Source organism: Eptesicus fuscus, chromosome 1, assembly GCF_027574615.1.
Source record: "Eptesicus fuscus isolate TK198812 chromosome 1, DD_ASM_mEF_20220401, whole genome shotgun sequence".
NCBI classification, from domain to species: domain Eukaryota; kingdom Metazoa; phylum Chordata; class Mammalia; order Chiroptera; family Vespertilionidae; genus Eptesicus; species Eptesicus fuscus.
In genome coordinates this window covers 89,961,006-89,980,951 of record NC_072473.1, presented here as the reverse complement: position 1 = coordinate 89,980,951, position 19,946 = coordinate 89,961,006, and the positions used below count along the sequence as shown (strand labels likewise).

At 38.6% G+C, this 19,946-nt stretch overlaps 1 protein-coding gene across 1 annotated transcript in view; it reads right to left on the bottom strand.

Annotated features, from left to right (window-relative positions):
* DOCK11 (dedicator of cytokinesis 11) overlaps positions 1 to 19,946 on the bottom strand; it is a 203,221-nt gene that overhangs the window by 92,038 nt on the left and 91,237 nt on the right. The window contains exons 20-26 of the mRNA XM_008156829.2: positions 18,556 to 18,679; positions 14,583 to 14,704; positions 14,011 to 14,097; positions 12,833 to 12,922; positions 2,190 to 2,308; positions 635 to 704; positions 429 to 554 (exon numbers count right to left, since the gene is read on the bottom strand). Of these exons, the coding sequence (XP_008155051.2) occupies positions 429 to 554; positions 635 to 704; positions 2,190 to 2,308; positions 12,833 to 12,922; positions 14,011 to 14,097; positions 14,583 to 14,704; positions 18,556 to 18,679 (738 nt within the window). The remainder of the gene's footprint in view (positions 1 to 428; positions 555 to 634; positions 705 to 2,189; positions 2,309 to 12,832; positions 12,923 to 14,010; positions 14,098 to 14,582; positions 14,705 to 18,555; positions 18,680 to 19,946) is intronic.

Sequence of the window (19,946 nt, the reverse complement as noted above, 5' to 3'; positions counted from 1 at the left end):
TAAGAATGTTTGCCTAGTGGAAAATAATGACAATAATAAGAGCCACCATTTGAGTGCCTACTATGTGCCAGAAACAATATCTTAAATGCTTTCTTTATATTTTAGAAATGAGGAATTGAGGCTCAAAGATGCTAAATAATAGCCCCAGGTCATAGAATTATTAAGTGGTGGATACATGATTCTAACCCATGTCAACATGACCCAAAATTCTTTCTATTACACATTTGACTGAGGGCAGGGGCGAGGGTGGATGGGGAGAATGAAGAGAATGAAATTCTGGAAAACTTGAGGGTAAAGGATGCATGGGCAAAGTGACAAGGAAAGTGAGGGTCACGTGAAAAAATTATGAAAGACTAGAACTGAAATGGGAGGGTATCAAACATATATTTTCCTGGCTGCTTTTTCCCTGTTGCGTCCTGATCCCTTACCTTTAACAGTTTGTTTATTGCTAAAAAGTCTGCGGACTGTTTCAAAATTGCTATCATTGTAGTAGCCAGAATTTCATGTGTTAGCTGGGCCTGAGGAGCACTCGGTTTTTCAGGTCGGAAGCTATACTACAAATAAAGAAAATGAACCGTAAGGCAAAATTCTCCCACAAAATCAACTGCTCAGAAAGTAAGTTTTTTCCACAAACCTTTATGAAGGATCTTAAGTAATTATCCAAGCCTTCTTCATGACACTGTGAGACGATATGTAAAAGAACCCTGAAACAACATTAACAGAAGCCAGCATGTCAGGCTAAAATTAATTACCAGTTTGATTGCTAGATAAGACCTAAAAATTCCTATCACTGACTGAGTAATTAAAGGTGAGATGATTGCATAAGATGTAATGATAATTTGGGTCTAATTAATTCAAAAGAAATATATTTTATTTTGGCATTCCAGATGTTTCATAATTTCTGTCTACATTCCTGAAATAGCTACTATATAGTAAAAGACAATGAGTAAGGTAAATACTGAAATTCTCTCTAGTGAGAAGAAATAGAAAAATAAAATGAACAGCATGTCAACAGATGGGGGGAAAAGGAAGGGAAGAGGTAGGACAGGTATAAGGGACATGAATTAAAATTAGAAGTAAATATGAAAGTCATAGAAAGTTTTAAAGTTAGGAGATTAGTAGTGGTTCTCAAAATTTAGCATGAATCAGAATCACCCAGAGGGGAGACTGATCAGCTTCCTCTCCCAGAGTTTCTGATTTTTTAAGGACTGAAATGAAGTTCAATGATTGGCATTTTAAATAAGTTCCCAGGTGATACTGATGCTGCTGATCTGGGAACCACATTTTGAGAAGCCCTGGACTAGAGTAATACTTCTTAAATTTTCCAACCAGATCATCCCCAACAGCAAGCAGAGAAGACCAAACAGTGTGCAGGGGTGTGTAGCCTGAATCCTGATGGTGCAACAGCAGAAGCAGCAAGGCCAGAAACATCCAGCCCTGAGCTCGCGATTTTTTTTTTTTGTCTCCAGTTTTAATTTCAAAACTCAGGTACATTTTATGCTCTACTCTACAATATATCCAAATTTGATTCATATAAAAATAACACTCCCTTATCTTGTAAGTAAAAATTGATGGCTTAGGGCCATTCTATCCAATATATGAGAGCCATCAGCCACAAGTGACTATATCAATTTAAATTGAATACAATTAAAAATTCAGTTTGTCAGTTACACTAGCCACATTTCAAGAGCTCAATAGCGAAATGTGGCTAATGGCTACCATACTGGTCAGCACACGTGCAGCAGTACATTTCCATACTTGGAGAAAGTTCTATTGGACAACACTGGTCAAGGGCAATGGTTCTCAAACTCTGTTGCATTATGGAATCACCTAAAAAAATTTTTAAAAATACTAACAGAGTACTACTGCCAGAGATTCTGGTTTCATTGGTATGAAGTGTGGTCTGGCAGAAGAATTTTTAAAAGCTCCCCAGGTGATTCTCCTGTGCATCAAAGTGTTAGAACACCCCTGGTCCACGAAAGCACATTAAGTTTACCCTATGGCTTATGGTACCATCGATCTCTGGGGACACAAGTCCCCCCCCCATTTGAGAATCATGAAACTAAAAATATATATATATTAAATTTCTGATTTTGGGGTTCTCATTTGGAAGATCAATTTATATTTAAAATGAAGAAACGCAAAAGGAAACAAAACTTGCTTCTTTGTATTACAACACCGAAACTCACATGGTGCAGTTGATGGGAACATCATCTTCATGGGTCATGTTTGTGAGAACTCGGAAGAGTTGCATAAGAATTACAGGTAGAAACTGTATCATGACTGGGATCTCCATGACATGCAAACACTAAAATAAGTCATTATTAGTTATGAAAACAAACAGAAATATGATATAACTTGCAAATGGGAAACAACAAAAAAATTAAGTAATGAGAAATATATTCACTAGAACATAAGCTCATTTAAATGGGAGCTTCATGGAACAGGGAACTTTGTTAATTATTTTATCCACATTTCTATTTTGGCACTCAGAACTCATTAGTATATTTAATAAATGCTTTACTGACGTTAACAAGTATAACTGAGATAAACAGGTTTTGGAATAAAGACAACTGACTTCTGGTAAATCAACATTCAATTGAGGAGAGAGCAGATGTGTTTGGAGGTACTGGAGACGCCTACTAGCCCCCAGCACTCAGTGTGTTTTACAAGGGAATGAGGGCCATCAATTGTGGGATTCAATAAAGTATGTTTGTATATATAGTTGGCTTTACACTGGCACCCTCTACAAAACTGAGGCAGTTCTTCATTCTAACACCCTCATAATACACTTCCTAGCACTCTGTCTCTAGTGAAAGGTGTGTTAACATAAAAAAAAGAAATGTGTTCATATATACCCAAAAATGATACAAGCAGCAAAATTTATAAAATTTCTTTCTTCCTACTCCCTTTCTTTCCATATTCACTCACTCATTTAAGCAACCAGCCAATCAAAAAAAATGAAAAATCTTACTGCACCTTCTACTACATCAACTCAACGTTTAGTGCTATGGGAAATACTGAGATGGATGAGACAAGCCTCTGTGCCTAAGGAACTCAATATTTAGCTTCCAGTCTCCCTGACTTTTGCTCCATCTTCCCCTCCTTAGTCTCATCATCCCTTTTCGGGACACTATCATCTATATCTGAGTCACATCAATAGTGACCTCTTAGATCTCTGTTCAACTTCTCTCCAATCAGATGCATAAGGCAAGATATTGAGCTCAAGGAACCCATGGTCTATCCTTCAAGTTTTTCCTTCCTTGCCCCACCTTTCTACCCTTACTACTACTATCTTCCCTTTTCATGACCTTCTTACCTATAACCAAAATAGTCTAGTAATCTTCTAGTAGTTCTCTGTACAATTTCTCTTTAATCCCAATACACCTAACTCTCATTTCCAAATTAATCTTCCTCAAATACTGATTACATCAGACCATCTCCTGCTAAGATTTTTTTGAAGCTTCCCTATTACCAAGGGCAGTGGATCTCAATCAGTGGCCACTCCCCTCCACACACACACCCCCCACCTCAGAACATCTGATAATGTCTGAAGACATTTTGTATTGTCACCACTGGGGGATGCTACTGACATCTAGTGGGTAGAAGCCAGGGATGCTGTTAAACATCCTACAATGCACAGGGAAGCCCATTACAACAATTATCCTGCCCAGTAGTACCAAGGTTGAGAAATTATGACCTAGGATATTAAGTCCAAGTTCCTTAAGACCCAACCTACATTTTTAGCATTAACACTCATCATTCATCACAAGACCAAACTAGTGTCTTTACTGTTCCATGAATACATGTATCATATGCATTCTTTTGTGCATTTGTCCACAGTTTTTAGCCAAATTCTGGCTACCCTTCCAAGTCAAGCTCAAACCTCCACTTCAATGAAGCCATTTGTTCACTCATTCAACAAAGGTACACTGAATAAGCTTCTAATTACCAATCACATAAAAAAAAAAAAACATGGTTCCTACCATCAAGCCATTCCCAGTCTATGGGGGAAAAAAGACAAGGAATGAAATCACTGCGATACAAATAATAAACAGTACAAGAGTGGTATATACAAAATGCACGAAGGAAGAAGAAGCAACTGAGTCTGCAGGTAGGTAGGGAATGTCCAAGAGGAGGAAGTTTAAAGGATAAGTGGGACACTGTACAAGAGGAAAGAGAGATGGACATTGCATGCATAATTGAATCTCCCTGTACCAGTGTAGCTCCTCTCTCATTTATTCTCAGGACAGCAGCCAGAGTGTTCTTTATGAAAGGCACACTCGATGCTATTTCCCCTTGCGGGAAAAACCCAAAACACCATGAACAAAAAGCTGTCCAGGGTTTCCCATGCCTACATGACCCTGCCTGTCTCTCCAAATTCATGTCATGCCATCCTCTCCCATAGCTGTTCACTGTGCTCCAACTACACAGTCTTGTCTTTTCTTTACTGTCCTTCAAACATGCATCACAGGGGGTTTACAACTGCTGCAATATTCTGTTAACCTTTTACACAATGTTATGACCTATGTTTGTCTTCCTCTCATCAGTCTCTTTTTTTAATGTATTTTATTGATTTTTTACACAGAGGAAGGGAGAAGGAGAGAGAGTTAGAAACATCGATCAGCTGCCTCCCGCACACCCCCTACTGGAGATGTGCCTGCAACCAATGTACATGCCCTTGACCGGAATCGAACCTGGGACTCTTGAGTCTGCAGGCCAACGCTCTATCCACTGAGCCAAATCAGTTAGGGCTCATCAGTCTCTTTTTAGCTTAACATGTCATCTCCTCAGAAAGGCCTTCCCTGACAATTCTATCTAGAATGCACTCCTGGTCACGTGAGATCCCATTAACCTGGTCTGTTTTCTTCACAGCCATCAACTCTATGTAAAATTACTTATTCAGTTGAAACTTCTCTACCCCAACTCCTGAAGGTATGGTGTCAGAACAGTTTCCCATTATATTATCAGCATCTAGTACACTATCTGGCCCATAGTAGATGCTCAATATTTGGTGAATGACTAAATCATTTAATAAAATCAGGAACCAAAGGGTAAAATAAAAATGGGAGCCTCTAGTTTCAGTAGTTCTTCAGTTCACTGAACCCTCTGCACTTATACCCTGTATCCCGTGTTTGACATTTCATCACATATTGCTTGGGACTATCATTTGTACTGCTGGCTTATATTGTCATTTAACTTATGTTAACAATTAGGGAGTAAGATCCCTATGGACAATGACCTTAACTTATTCTTCTTCACAAGCCCCACAGCATCTAGGGAAATGTTAAATACATACTAAGAGCTCAACACGTAGTTTTTAATTGAATCGATGAAACAATGACATTTACAAGGCCAACAGATAGCAAGGTTTGGTAGAAATAACATGAAAACAGGAGTCAAGAGACAAGTCATAGGCTCAGTTCAGCTCCATTACTAACAAGCTGAATGACCACAGAAAGTCACCTCTACTGAGACTTCAGTTTACTCATCTGTAAAAAAAAAAAAAATCTATAAAATCTTCTTCAGCACTAACATTCCTTAGAGGTGGTGGGCTTTCTGCAATCACATAGCATTTCACTCACTGCCACTAGAGGGAGAGCGCAGGTCACAAATGTCAGAAATTTCACACCCTTAAAAATACAAATATAAGTACTTTCTTCTCCCTTTAAAAATACCACTACATGAAAATGATGTCCTGCTCCATTTTATTCTGTAAAAGCCTTTACAAAGCTTCCCCACTAGAGAAAAATTCAAAGATCTTAACAAACTAAACATACATTCATCCATAAAGCTGGAGTTCTACATATTAACTGAGAAAAGGATTTAAAAGTTAAATGACTACTATACTTTTTTTTTCAGATTTTTAATATTTAATTTTTTATTGTTTAAAGTATTACATATAGTAGTACATATATCTCCTTTTCCCCCCCACTGACGTTCCCCCAGCCTCCCCTACCCCCTGTCGCATGCCCTCATCCCAACCCCCCTGTGTCTTGTGTACACTGGTTGTGCTTATATGCATGCAAACAAGTCCTTTGGTTGATCCCTTCCCCCCCTCCCCAGCCGTCCCGCTGTAATTTGACAGTCTGTTCGATGCTTCTCTGCCTCTGTATCTATTTTTTGTTCATCAGGTTATAGTGTTCTTTATTTTCCATAAATGAGTGAGATCATGTGGTATTTTTCTTTCATTGCCTGGTTTATTTCACTTAACATAATGCTCTCCAGGTCCATCCATGCTGCTGCAAATGGTAAGAATTCCTTCTTTTTTATAGCAGCATAGTATTCCATTGTGTAGATGTACCAGAGTTTTCTAATGCATTCATCTGCTGATGGGCATTTAGGCTGTTTCCAAATCTTAGCTATTATAAATTGTGCTGCTATGAACATAGGGGTACATATATCCTTTCTGATTGGTGTTTCTAGTTTCTTGGGATATATTCCTAGAAGTGGGATCACTGGGTCAAATGGGAGTTCCATTTTTAGTTTTTGGAGGAAACTCCATACTTTTCTCCACATTGGCTGCACCAGTCTGCATTCCCACCAACAGTGCATGAGGGTTCCTTTTTCTCCGCATCCTCGCCAGCACTTGTCCTTTGTTGATTTGTTGATGATTGCCATTCTGACAGGTGTGAGATGGTACTGCATTGTGGTTTTGATTTGCATCTCTCGGATAATTAGTGACTTTGAGCATGTTTTCATATGTCTCTTGGCCTTCCTTCTGTCTTCTTTCGAAAAGATTCTATTTAGGTCCCATTTTTTTATTGGATCATTTATCTTCCTTTTATTAAGTTGTATAAGTTCCCTGTAGATATTGGAGATTAAACCTTTATCAGTGATAACATTTGCAAATATGTTCTCTCATACAGTGGGCTTATTTGATGTTTTGTTGATGGTTTCTTTTGCTGTGCAAAAGATTTTTATTTTGATGTAGTCCCATTTGTTTATTTTCTCTTTAGTTTCCATTGCCCTAGGAGCGGTATCGGTGAAGAAATTGCTTCGGCATATGTCTGAGATTTCTCTGCCTGTGGATTCACTAGTATTTTTAAGGTTTCCCATCTTATGTTTAAGTCCTTTATCCATTTTGAGTTTGTTTTTGTGTATGGTGTAAGTAGGTGATCTGGTTTCTTTTTTTTTTTTTTTTTTTGCATGTGTCTGTCCAATTTTCCCAACACCATTTATTGAAGAAATTGTCTTGACTCCATTGTATGTTCATGCCTCCTTTTTCAAATATTAATTGAGCATAGTGATTTGGGTCGATATCTGGGTTCTCTATTCTATTCCATTGGTCTATATGTCTGTTCTTGTGCCAGTACCAGGATGTTTTAAGAACAGTGGCTTTGTAATAGAGCTTGAAATCTGATATTGAGATCCCACCTACTTTGTTCTTCTTTCTCAAGATTGCTGTGGCTATTCGGGGTCTTTTTTTCTTCCAGATGAACTTTTGGAGAGTTCTTTCTAGGTCTGTGAAATATACCATTGATATTTTAATGGGGAGTGCATTGACTCTATAGATTGCTTTGGGTAGTATGGACATTTAAATGATGTTGATTCTACCAATCCATGAACATGGTATGTTCTTCCATCTGTTTATGTCTTCTCTTTTTTCAGTGTCTTGTAGTTTTCCACATATAGGTTTTTTACATCCTTAATTAAGTTTATTCCTAGGTATCTTAATTTTTTTGGTGCGATGGTAAATGCAATTGCTTTTTTAGTCTCTCTTTCTGTAAGTTCACTATTGGTGTATAGAAATGCCATAGATTTCTTGGCATTAATTTTGTATCCTGCTACAGTGCCAAATTCATTTATTAAGCCTAATAGTTTTTTTATGGAGTCTTTTGGGATTTTTATGTACAATATCATGTCATCTGCAAATAAGGACAGCTTTACTTCTTCTTTTCCAATTTGGATGATTTTTATTTCTTCTTCTTGTCTAATCGCAATGGCTAATTCTTCCAGTACTATGTCAAACAGGAGTGGTGAGAGTGGGCATCCCTGTCTTGTTCCTGTTCTTAGGGAAAATGGTTTTAGTGTTTGCCCATTGAGTATGATGTTGGCTGTGGGTTTATCATATATAGCTTTTATTATGTTGCAGTATGATCCTTCTATTTCCACCTTGCTGAGAGTTTTTATCAAGAAGGGGTGTTGGATTTTGTCAAATGCTTTTTCTGCATCAATTGATATGACTGTGATTTTTATCTCTCAATTTGTTTATGTGATGAATCACGTTTATTGATTTGCAGATATTGTACCATCCTTGCATCGCTGGGATAAATCCTACTTGGTCATGGTGTATGATCTTTCTCATGTACTGCTGGAGCCGATTTGCTAGAATTTTGTTGAGAATTTTTGGCATCTATGTTCATGAGGGATATTGGCCTGTAATTCTCTTTCATTGTGTTATCTTTATCTGGTTTTGGTATTAGGGTGATGCTGGCTTCATAGAAGGAGCTTGAAAGTGTTCCTTCCTCTTGCATTTTTTGGAATAGTCTGAGGAGGATAGGTTTTAGTTCTTCCTTGAATGTTTGGTAAAACTCCCCTGTGAAGCCGTCTGGCCCTGGGCTTTTGTTTGCAGGAAGCTTTTTGATAACTGCTTCAATTTCTTCCATAGTTATTGGCCTATTGAGATGTTTAGATTCTTCCTGATTGAGTTTTGGAAGGTTGTATTTTTCTAGGAATATGTCCATTTCTTCCAGGTTGTCCAGTTTGTTGGAATAGAGTTGTTCATATTATTTTTTTGTATTTCTGTGTGGTCTGTTGTTATTTCTCCTCTTTCATTTCTGATTTTGTTTATTTGGGTCTTCTCTCTTTGCTTTTTGGTGAGCCTGGCTAGAGGTTCATCAATTTTGTTTATCCTTTCAAAGAACCAGTTCTTGTTTTTTTTTTTATCTTTTGTATTTTTTTGGTCTCTATGTCGTTTATCTCTGCTCTAATGTTTATTATTTCCTCCCTTCTGCTTATGCTGGGCTTTTCTTGTTGCTCTCTTTCTAACTCTTTGAGTTGTTGTGTTAGGTAATTTATTACCATTCTTTCTTGTTTTTTGAAGTAGCTTGTAGAGCTATGAACTTTCCTCTCAAGACTGCTTTCGCTGTGTCCCATTGATTTTGGATTGTGTGTTTTTTTTTCATTGTCGTTTGTTGCCATGATGTTTTTTATTTCTTCTTTGATCTCTCTAGTAACCCAGTCATTGTTTAATGGCATGCTATTTAGTCTCCACGTGTTTGATTTTTTGGATTGTTTTTATTGTAGTTGATTTCCAGTTTTATGCCACTGTGATCAGAGAAGATGCTTGATATGATTTCTATCTTCTTGAATTTGAAGAGACTTTGCGTGTGACCCAATATATGGTCTATCTTTGAAAATGACCCATGTGCACTTGAGAAGAATGTATATTCTGTGGCTTTGGGGTGAAATGTTCTGAAGATATCAATTAAGTCCAGCTGATCTAGTGAGTCATTTAGGATTGATGTTTCTTTGCTGATTTTTTGTTTAGAGGATTTGTCCAACGGTGATAGTGGGGTATTAAAGTCTCCCACTATGATTGTATTGCTGTCAATCTCTCCCTTGATATCCTCCAGGAGTTTTTTTATGTATTTGGGTGCTCCTGTATTGGGTGCATATATGTTTATCAGAGTTATTTCTTCTTGTTGGATTGTTCCCTTTAATATTATGAAGTGGCCTTCCTTATCTCTTTATGTCCTTCACTTTGAGATCTAATTTGTCAGATATAAGTATTGCTACACCAGCTTTTTTTTTTTTTTCATTTCCATTCACCTGAAAAACCTTTTTCCATCCCTTCACTCTCAGTCTATGTGCGTCTTTTTTTCTGAGGTGGGTTTCTTGTGGACAGCAGATACACGGGTCATGTTTTCTTATCCAATCCGTTACCCTATGTCTTTTGATTGGGGCATTTAACCATTTACATTTAAAGTTATTATTGATAGGTACTTGTTTGTCGCCATTTTTATTCTTTACCCCTGTGTTCCTTCTTTGCTTCCTATTTCTTTTTTTTTCACAGCAGACCCTTTAGCATTTCTTGCATTGCTGGTTTGGTGGCAATAAACTCCCTTAGTCCTTTTTTGTCTGTGAAGCTCCTGATTTCACCTTCAATTTTGATTGATAGCCTTGCTGGGTATAGTATTCTTGGATTCAGACCCTTCCTTTGCATGACTTTGTATATTTCACTCCATTCCCTTCTGGCCTGATGTGTTTCTGTTGAGAAATCAGTTGCTAGTCTGATGGGGAATCCTTTGTAGGTAACTTTCTGTCTCTCTCTGGCCGCTTTTAAGATTCTTACTTTGTCATTGGTGTTTGCCAATCTAATTATAATGTGCCTTGGCATCGATCTTTTGGGGTTCATTTTGCTTGGGACTCTGTGAGCTTCTTGGATTTGTGTGGGTTTTTTCTTCCCTATATCAGGGACGTTTTCTGTTATTATTTCTTCAAACAGGTTTTTTATTCCTTGCTCAGTTTCCTCTCCTTCTGGCACCCTTATTATGCGGATGTTGTTTTGTTTCGTGTTGTCTCAAAGTTCCCTTAGGCTCTCCTCCTGCTTTTTAATTTTTTTTCTAGAAGCTGCTCTACTTGGGTATTTTTTCCTACATTGTCTTCTAGCTCACTGATGCGGTCCTCTGCTTCTTCTAGTCTACTCTTGATGCTTTCTATTGAGTTCTTTACAGCAGCGATGTCATTTTTCATTTCTTCTTGGTTCTTCTTCATTTCCTTTTGGTTCTTACACATATTGTCGAATTTGTCTTCCATTCTTTTCATCCACCTTATGACCATTTCTCTGAATTCTTTTTCTGACAGGTTGCTTGCCTCCAATTCATTTACTTCCTTTTCTGGTGGTGCCTGCTTTTCTTTCATATGCGTGCTATTTCTTTTTCTCCCCATGATCTCTCTTCTCCGGGTGTCTGGTTATGTAGTTCTCTCTCTCCTTATCCCAGGTGAAATCTGACCTTTCCGTGAGGGAGTGTAGAGCTCCTCTGAATCCGCGTGCTTGCACCACTTGGGGACCAGTGTGGTGTTCTAGTATTCGCAGCTGTTCGGTGGGTGCCGTAGTTGTAGATTCCCCGGGCTTTTCAGGCGTCCGATAACATCCAATTTCCCCTTCAAGATCTACTTCTTTTTTTTTTTTTTTTACTACTATACTTCTTAATGATAATTAAGAGATCAACCAAAGATATTGTATGCATATATGCATATCCCATGGTCACAGACTATAGGGTGGTGAAGGCCTGGGGCAGGGGGCGGGTATGGGCTAGAAGGGGTCAATGGGGAGAAAAGGGGACATATGTAATACTTTCAAAAATAAAGATTTTTTTAAAAAGGTATAATGACTACAACTTGTCGACTATCTCCCTGCTTCTACCTTTCTGAAAGTATATTTCTATATGACAGGCAGAATGATACTTTAAAAACCAAAGTCACAGGATGCTACTCCTCTTTTCAAAGCCCTGTAACGCTTCCCATCTCATTTGGGGTACAATTCAAACTCCTCATCATGGCTTATGAGGCCTTTACCCAACCAGCTCCCCAGCTACCTTTCCAGTGTGGTTGCCTATCACTCTGTGGGCAGCCACTGTGGCATTCCTGCTGTCCCTTGAATGCACCAAGCAAGCTCCTCAGGGCCTTTGTACGTGCTGTTCCCAGCTCTTCCCCAGAAATCTACTTACTGGTGCCCTCATTTCCTTTAGGTCTCTGTCAAATGTCACTTTACCAAAGCGATCTTCTCTGACACTTTGTCTTCAAGAGGGACTTCTTATCACCCTTTATTCCCCTTCACTATACTTTAGTTCTCTTTACAGCACTTATTACTACCAGACATGGCACATATGTGTATTTAACCATTTATTTGTTTATTGGCCATCTGCTTCCACAAGAAAGCAAACTCCTTGACAATAGGGACAATGCTTTCTTCACTTACATTCCTCATGCTTAGAACACACCTGGCCCATAGGAAGTACTTAAGAAATAAGTATGTATTTAAAAAAAAATTAAGCACCAGAAAAAAAAAAAAGAAATAAGTATGGAATAAATTATTACTATATAGCAGATACCCTATCTTGCTTCGGCCTCACAAACACCCTACGAGCTGGCGTTATTGTTATCCCTGTGACAGAGGAAGAAACAAACGCATCGGGAAGTGAAGTAAGTTGGTCAGGGTCAATCACTAAGCTAGTAAGTCACAGGTATGGGACACAAAGTCAGTCTGTGATTCCAGAACCCATCCAGGTCATCTCATGTCATACTATCTCTCTAAAAGAAAGGAACATTTTTGTTTTCTGAGACTATCACTAAGCAACAACATAGGTCCAAGGGGAAATCCTATGGAGGCTTCATTTAAAAATCAAAATTCCTCAGACTAGCCATGGCTGACCTAGTAAAGGAACAAGTAGAGAAAGAGTTGCTGTCAGCTAGGTCTTATGACATGAATTTCAGTCCTAGCATGTGAAACGATGTCTTGTGTTCTCAATACATTTGATAATTAGATATTCTGGCCTTTTCCCTTTAGCATGCTCCACCTTTCCTGGGCAGTCAGCAGGAAGAGAAAAGACCTGAAAAATCAATTTCTGGAACTGAAATAGACATTGTCATGAGATTTTCCAAAAGATGTCATCAGATTCTGGCTATAACAGTTTCTTCCTGATGTAGCAACCCTGCTTCTAAACAGTCACTTGATGGAAAAATACGTAACTGAAAGTGTTCTCTTGAGGATACACCACCAAAAGTATTTTAAAGTGCTAGTTTGACCTCCCTCCCAATCAAAATGTGGCAACAGAAAGACATCAATCAAAAACAAACTTTTCACAGAAAGCTGCTGTTCATTTACCTTTAAATATTTAATGAGCTCCCCTGGAACTTCTTTCGAGCCTGACTGAATCAGCTGGCAATGGTGGAAGAATTTGTGCACATGTAGATCCTGGAAAACAGATGGACACAGCCGTATGAAATTTGATTCATTACCCTCAAATGCAGGCTCTGCCTTCTCCCTCCTCCTGCATCTTGCAAACCTATTTATCCGGGTATTCTAATGCCCAGACTTGGCAGCTGCAGCCATCAACATGTGCATCCATGTCCCATGGGCTTTTTTACCATCCATCCCACAAAGCAGCAAGACCAGGTCAATTCAGCATGTACCTGAGCACATCATGTGGGCCGCAGTTTATGCCCAACTAGCCAACATTCATTTCATTCCTTTTTTGACTGGTGTAGTCTCTGAAGTTGGGCCGCTTCTACATTTTAATGAAATGAGCAGGAACAGAGGTCTGAACTGACAGGTGATGCAAAGACAGCAGCAGGGGTTCCCAGAACAATAGTCCCAGGCATTCGGTGCCCAAGTTACCATGGCACTTCAACGGCCAGTGAGTCCAGCTGTCCTCTATAGAATTTACATACACTGATTCTGTGGACAGCACAGAGTACATCAGGAATTGGAATAATGAAATTTAGATTTTGATCTGCTTCCTCTACTTATTACTTGTGTAATGTTGGGTAAATCACCTAACCTGACTGAGCCTGTTTCTTCATGTATAGATGGTGGAGTGGGCAGTGGGAAGTAAGAAGGACCTTGGAGGCCACATCAAAGAACATGGACATCTTCTCCAGCTATGATTTTTCAAACTGTGCCTGAGGTTTCCCATAGACATTTGATTGTAATTTCATGGATGCTGAGGCTAGGAGTCAACTACACTATCCTCACAAATTTTCTGTAAATCTAAAACTGTTCAAAAATAAACTTTTTAAATGGTGGTAATAGCCTCCATATTCTTGTCAGAGTTTTATGAGGCTTAAATTTATTAATGGGAATAAAAGAATTTTATAATTTGAGAAGAATTACACAATTTGAGCTATTAGTAATATTATTATTATTAAGAATGATGTTATTACTAATGAAAGAGTCTTTCAGGCCACAACTTCTCTAAGGATGCAGGAATTAAATGTAGTCTATTTTAATTATGAAATATACTCAAGTATTAAAATTGACAAAATTCAGATAATGTCACTTACTTGACTGTAAATGGTAGACTCTAAGTGGCTTTTAATCTTCAACAAAGGCTTTGCACCATCTACCCACTTAATATCTACATTAGATTGCTGGGAACAAAAAATACGCACATGAGTTTCTGTACATAGCAATGGCTAAATGAGCAACATATCACACCTTTATTCATTTCAACTTTTATTTTTCAGAAACGAATGTGTTAGTTTCACACAAAGGAAATTATTAGAGAAAATAACCTGCCTTTAGAATAAATGTATCCTAGATCATTTCAAATTTCCAATCCTTTGAAAGATACTTTTATAAATTATAATAAAAGTGAATTACAAAATAAATGAATTTTTTAAATGATGCACAAAACGTGAAACCATTTTTAAGATTGTTATTAGAACAAACAGACATGAAGTTACTTTTTCAGACTATTCTAAAAGTTTCCAATTATTCATTTTCCATACATCTTTGTTGCGAACCAGCAGCAGTCCTAAAATTACCCTAGACCAAACTATTAACTAGGCCAACAGAACTCTGCTTTTTCAACATTTCATTGTGATTACTTCAACAAATGCAGATGTTTTCCTACCCTTCTTGATTCTGCATCGTTCAGGTTCAAATAGCCTGGGGGAAGATTGGCGGAAACTGGCAGCTGCTGCTCAAATGTGATGATTCTACCATCCTTCAGCAAAGGTACCCAGGCAAAGCCAACTGCCAAGACAATGATCAACCATGAGAAATGAAAACACAAATGCAATTAGCTACACAAATGTTTGGCTGCTGGGGAGAAGGATAGGGTAGTGATGTTTCTGGGGCTCTGCATGGCAGAGTCCAGGTGTTGGGCATCTGGGTACTGGGGAAGGAACAATGAGTTTGGGTGGCTTCCTAACCCCAGCGTGACCACTCACAAGTTATTTACTTTATTCCCTTGACTATGAAAATGGGAACAACAACATGCAAACTTTCCATCTAACAGAGTTATAGAGAGATCAAAGTGAGATAAAAAACTTGAAAGTATGAAAATACTTTAAAACGTGAAAAGTACATCAATATCATTATCTACACTTGGGGATCATTTTGGGTACACTTACTTTCTAAAGATCCAGATATCTCTCTCTCATCTATTTTTACTAGGAGTGCAGTCCCCTATCTGAGTCTATCTCAGACAGCTATCATCAGGGTCCAAAATTTCTTATAGCAACCCTCGGGGGTAAGGGACTATGAAAGATTAAGGTTGCAAGTCCAGGTTGCATTCCATATTTACACAAGGCAGTATTTGGTTGGGCAGCTTTCCTGATTACAGAAGAAAGAGGTATAATAGGAGAATATAGTCAGGGCATAGTGTTTACAACTTGAATCCACTGAGAGATTTCACCCAGTCTCTAGGTTTCTTAACAGTTCTACCCAGAAGAGCCTCTTGGCTTTGTATTAGAAAACTCATCATGTTCTAGCTAAAAAAGCCAGAATCATCTGTGTCAGTATTTCCATTATAGAGATTACTCTGGGCTTCAAGTGTTTATAACTCAGCCGTAAAAAGCTTGCTCTGGACAGAGTTTTGGCATTTGAAAGGTGGTGTTGGCTGGAGAGCACTTTTTAAAGCCGTTGCTTTCTGATTCTTTACAATTCTTTGCGTGAGTGTGTGTATGTATGCTTGTTTTTATACTGTGAACACAGAAGTCAACACAAATATGGTTAGAATATTTTCATTCACGTGTTTAATTTGGCAAATGCTTTAATTCTTAAAAGAAGACAAATATGTTGTTTTCCCTAAGTAGACTAAATGGTTTTCTCAGACTCTGAAACGTATCTGAAGGGCATCTTTACTAGTACAATTTCAGAAATGGTTTACCCAGAGCTTTTCTTTTATAACAGGCACAGGAAAGTAACATGAACAGAAAAACCATTTATAAGGACTCTGTCAAAGTAATTAAACTGAAATTAGACAAATGACAAAAGGTTTCCAGCTCAGAAAATAGGAAAATACATTTCTTGTTCTTAGGCAATATTTCTTCCTCACAGAAATTTTTATTGAGATATAATTCAGATACCACACAATTCATCTATTCAAAATACAACTCCATGGTTTTTATATTCACAAAGTTGTGCATCCACTGTCACTATCTAATTCCAGAATTTATTCATCACCCCAAAAGAGAATCCATATCCCTTAGAAGTCACTCCTCATTTCCCCTTCCCCCAGCCCCTGACAACCACTAATTTACTTTCTGTCTCTATGGAATAGCTTAGGCAACATTTTCCCACTGTGATTTCTTCACAGCACAGCCAGGTGTGTCTCTGTGTTAAACTTCATACAGAGCACCTGGAAGCTGTAAAGGTGCAATGTTAAGCACACGCCATCTGGCTCTAAGGTGTGAAGCCACTTAAAGGATGGACAGTTAAAAACATTGAGTGGCACATAAAATAACCGTCTCATGCTCCATTGAGCATCTTGCCCACTTCTGTCTAGGATTTGGATAAGGAAATAATAATTTGTCTTGCAGGAGGTACACCGTCATGGATGGGTTCGCATTGTTCTGCCAGATTTCTTCTTAAACCTCAAGGTTCCTACCCTGAACAAATTGCAATTTCCATGGGGATACAGAACAGGACCACACTATCCACAAAGGAAACTTCCTAATATTCAGTCCTGCCACCTGCCGGACATCACTCAGATGTCAAACTCAACACTGGTCCAAACCATCATTCCCATCTACAATTCTGTTACTTGGCAACTCAGTTGGCACCAACCCCCACACAGTCAAAAATCTGCATATAGCTTAAATCAGTCTTCCACACACATAATTCCCAAGTGCCTTCCTTTGAACAATGCAGTTTTGAGCTGTGTGGGTCAATTGGAAAAAAATCCAGTACATATAAGTGGACCCGTGTAATGCAAACCCATGTTTCCAAGGGACAACTGTACCTTCTTTCCAGAAACTGCAGTGCTGAGTCATCTCTCCAGTAGCCACACCTTTGCTAGGTCCAATATATTCTTATTTTGCAATTCTCATTTTTTCTCCATCCCTCTGCTACTGCAGTATGCCCTCTTTCTTTCCTGGGCTCTTGAAATATCCCCTAACTGGTATTCCTTCCTTCTTCCTACTCCAACTCACCTCGCCCATTATATTGCTACCTGACTGGATTTCTTGCAAAGCAGCCCTTACTGATATTTATAATGCTTTAATATTTTCATATTGGTGACAGAATAAAATCAAATCCACAGCCTGGCATTCAGGGCCTTCCACAATCTGATGCCCCCTTTTCAACTGACATCCAATGATTCCTCTCCCAGCACCCTGTGCTTTGGTTGGATTGAACTCCTTGTGGTTCTCTGTCCATTTCCCTCAATACTCTGCCTCTGTATAAGCTGTTGCTTTATCCTGGAATCCTCCAACTTCATGTCATCACTACATTATCAAAGTCTACCCTGCCTCTAAGGCTTCACCCAAACACCATCACCCCCTAGAAGATTTCCCTAACTCCCAGCCATATGTCCCTCCACTAGCTGAATAACTCACTCTTCTCTGAGATCACACAGCACCACTTTACTGGTAAGTGCTACTTTCTATCTTGTATCACAGTTGTCTACATAGGTCTAATGTCCCCTACAAGATCATATGCTTGCCCAGCTGGCATGGTTCAGTTGTTGAGTGTCGACCTATGAACCAGGAGGTCAGGGTTTGATTCCTGGTCAGGGCACATGCCCAGGTTGTGGGCTAGATCCCCAGTGTGGGACTTGCAGGAGGCAGCCGATCAGTGATTCTCTCTCATCTTTGATGTTTCTATCTCTCTCTCCCTCTCCCTTCTTCTCTGAAATCAATAAAAGTATATTTAAAAAAGATCACATGCTTTAGATGAGATCTACCTTTGACTCTCCACTGTATTCCCCATAGTACCTATTACAACATCTTGTACATAAAAAATATGCAGACATATTTACTGAATGAATGACTAAATGAATGAATTTAAGATTAATCCAGGCTAGTTTGGACCCGAATCATGAGGCATGCTGACATTTACATAGTGGGTGTGACATAGGCCATGTTCATAGAGACTTCTATGTTCTCCCAAGAATGCTTCCCATTGATTTATCTAAAGCCTTGCTGAATGGGACCAGGACTGGGGGCTTTACTACTCAAACTTACTCAAATTTACCAAATCTGTTCTATCAATTAGCCCCCATCTCCCCCAGACCCAAAAATGCCCCTAGCTCTAGATTTACTTCCCTTTTCCTCGGTGAGCAGAACTGGAAAATTTTGGTTACTCGTCTATTCTACATAAAAGAGATACTACAAATACTGCACAGCAATATGTGTTTCTCTCTGAGAAGGGAGGCATACATTGCTTATGGTAGTCCAAACACACTGGCAAGCATTTGGACATTTGGTAGAAATGATCATAAAGTGAACATATAATTCATCTTCTACCAGTTAAAATTTTAACTCAGAAATGGGACTTTTGGGTGAGGAAAAGAAGTGGTCTGTAGCTTTATGAAAGGAGGTTGTAATCTGGACAATTTCATCTCAAACAGCCTAAGAGACACATTGAAAGCACACACGTACCTGGAGTTTCAACTGTGTCCTGCTTTTTGGTTGTTCCCTTCGTGTTAATTTCACAACTTACATGATAAAAAGTGAAAAGCAAATGATGTTTTTGATGCAGGTGAATAGGGAGCTCGATTTTAATCTGAAATGACAAAATTACATGTAGAATTTTGTTTTAATTGTTAAGCTGGACTGTCAGTTCTTTAGTTGTTTCATCATACTTTTACAATGTCAAACTTTTCTAAATGACAGGCCAAGTGGTCAAATAGATATCGTTTAAGTATATTCCAAATGATTTTCTGGTCAGTTTCAGTTTGAAGACCATATTTTCCTGGGTTGTGAGGGCTGACATTGTGAGGGAGAAAGTCCAGTAGATTCCCCTGGATTCCACTTTGCAGCAGGATTATCTAAAACAATGGATCAAAACCACATCTTCACAGCCCAGGGATGCTATGTCACTCAACCTGAGTCAGCAAATACAATCCATCTAAAATAGGCACTAAATTTGATGCCCTGGTCCATGTTCCACAGTGGTTAGAGCGTCAGCCTGCTCACCAAAGGGTCACGGGTTTGATTCCCTGTCAATTGCACTTACATGCAGGTTCTATCCCCCGCCCCAGTCAGAGCATGTGCAGGAGGCAACCAATAGATGTATTTCTTCTCACATCGATGTCTCTCTCTCCCTCCGCCAACTCGCTCCACCCTCCTTTCCATTCTCTCTGAAAATCAATGGGAAAAATATCCTCGGATGAGGACTTAAAAATAAATAAATAAATAAATAAATAAATAAATAAATGGCACTAAATTTGAAAGCTACCTTATTCTAAGTTGTTGCATGAAAAAAAATTAAGCTTTGCTATTAAACGTATAAAATGTCACTATGGTATTATGTATATACAAATTATAGTTCATATAAATTTCTATAGCAGAAAAATACAACTTGACCCATGAATAAAGAAATAAAATTTGTCATGGCTGACATGAATTTAATCCTGTGTTGGTAACACTCTTGAAAGTATGTGAGACAAACTACAAATTTCATTGACTTAACACACATGCATGTGCCTACACAGAAACACATGCAAACACTCTTCCTCTCGCTCTCTCTCCCTCTTCCTGCTTCTCTCTCCCTCTCTCTCTTTCTCTTGGTAACTCTATAGTGAATAATCATAAAACCTGTTTAGTTCTGGCTAAAGATAATATGGGTTGCTTTCTACATTATCAAGTTTTCTGTAGTGACTGACATTGACTATAGAGGGGGGGCATGTTTAACAGCTCGGTGAGGCACATCTGGCCTAATTATCATTCACACAAGGCATGGTTCCGGTGTTATAACTAATTTCTGTTGTAGGTATATTTCTCCACAGAATGTGCCTATTGGCATCATCCTGACCATCTGGTTACCTCAT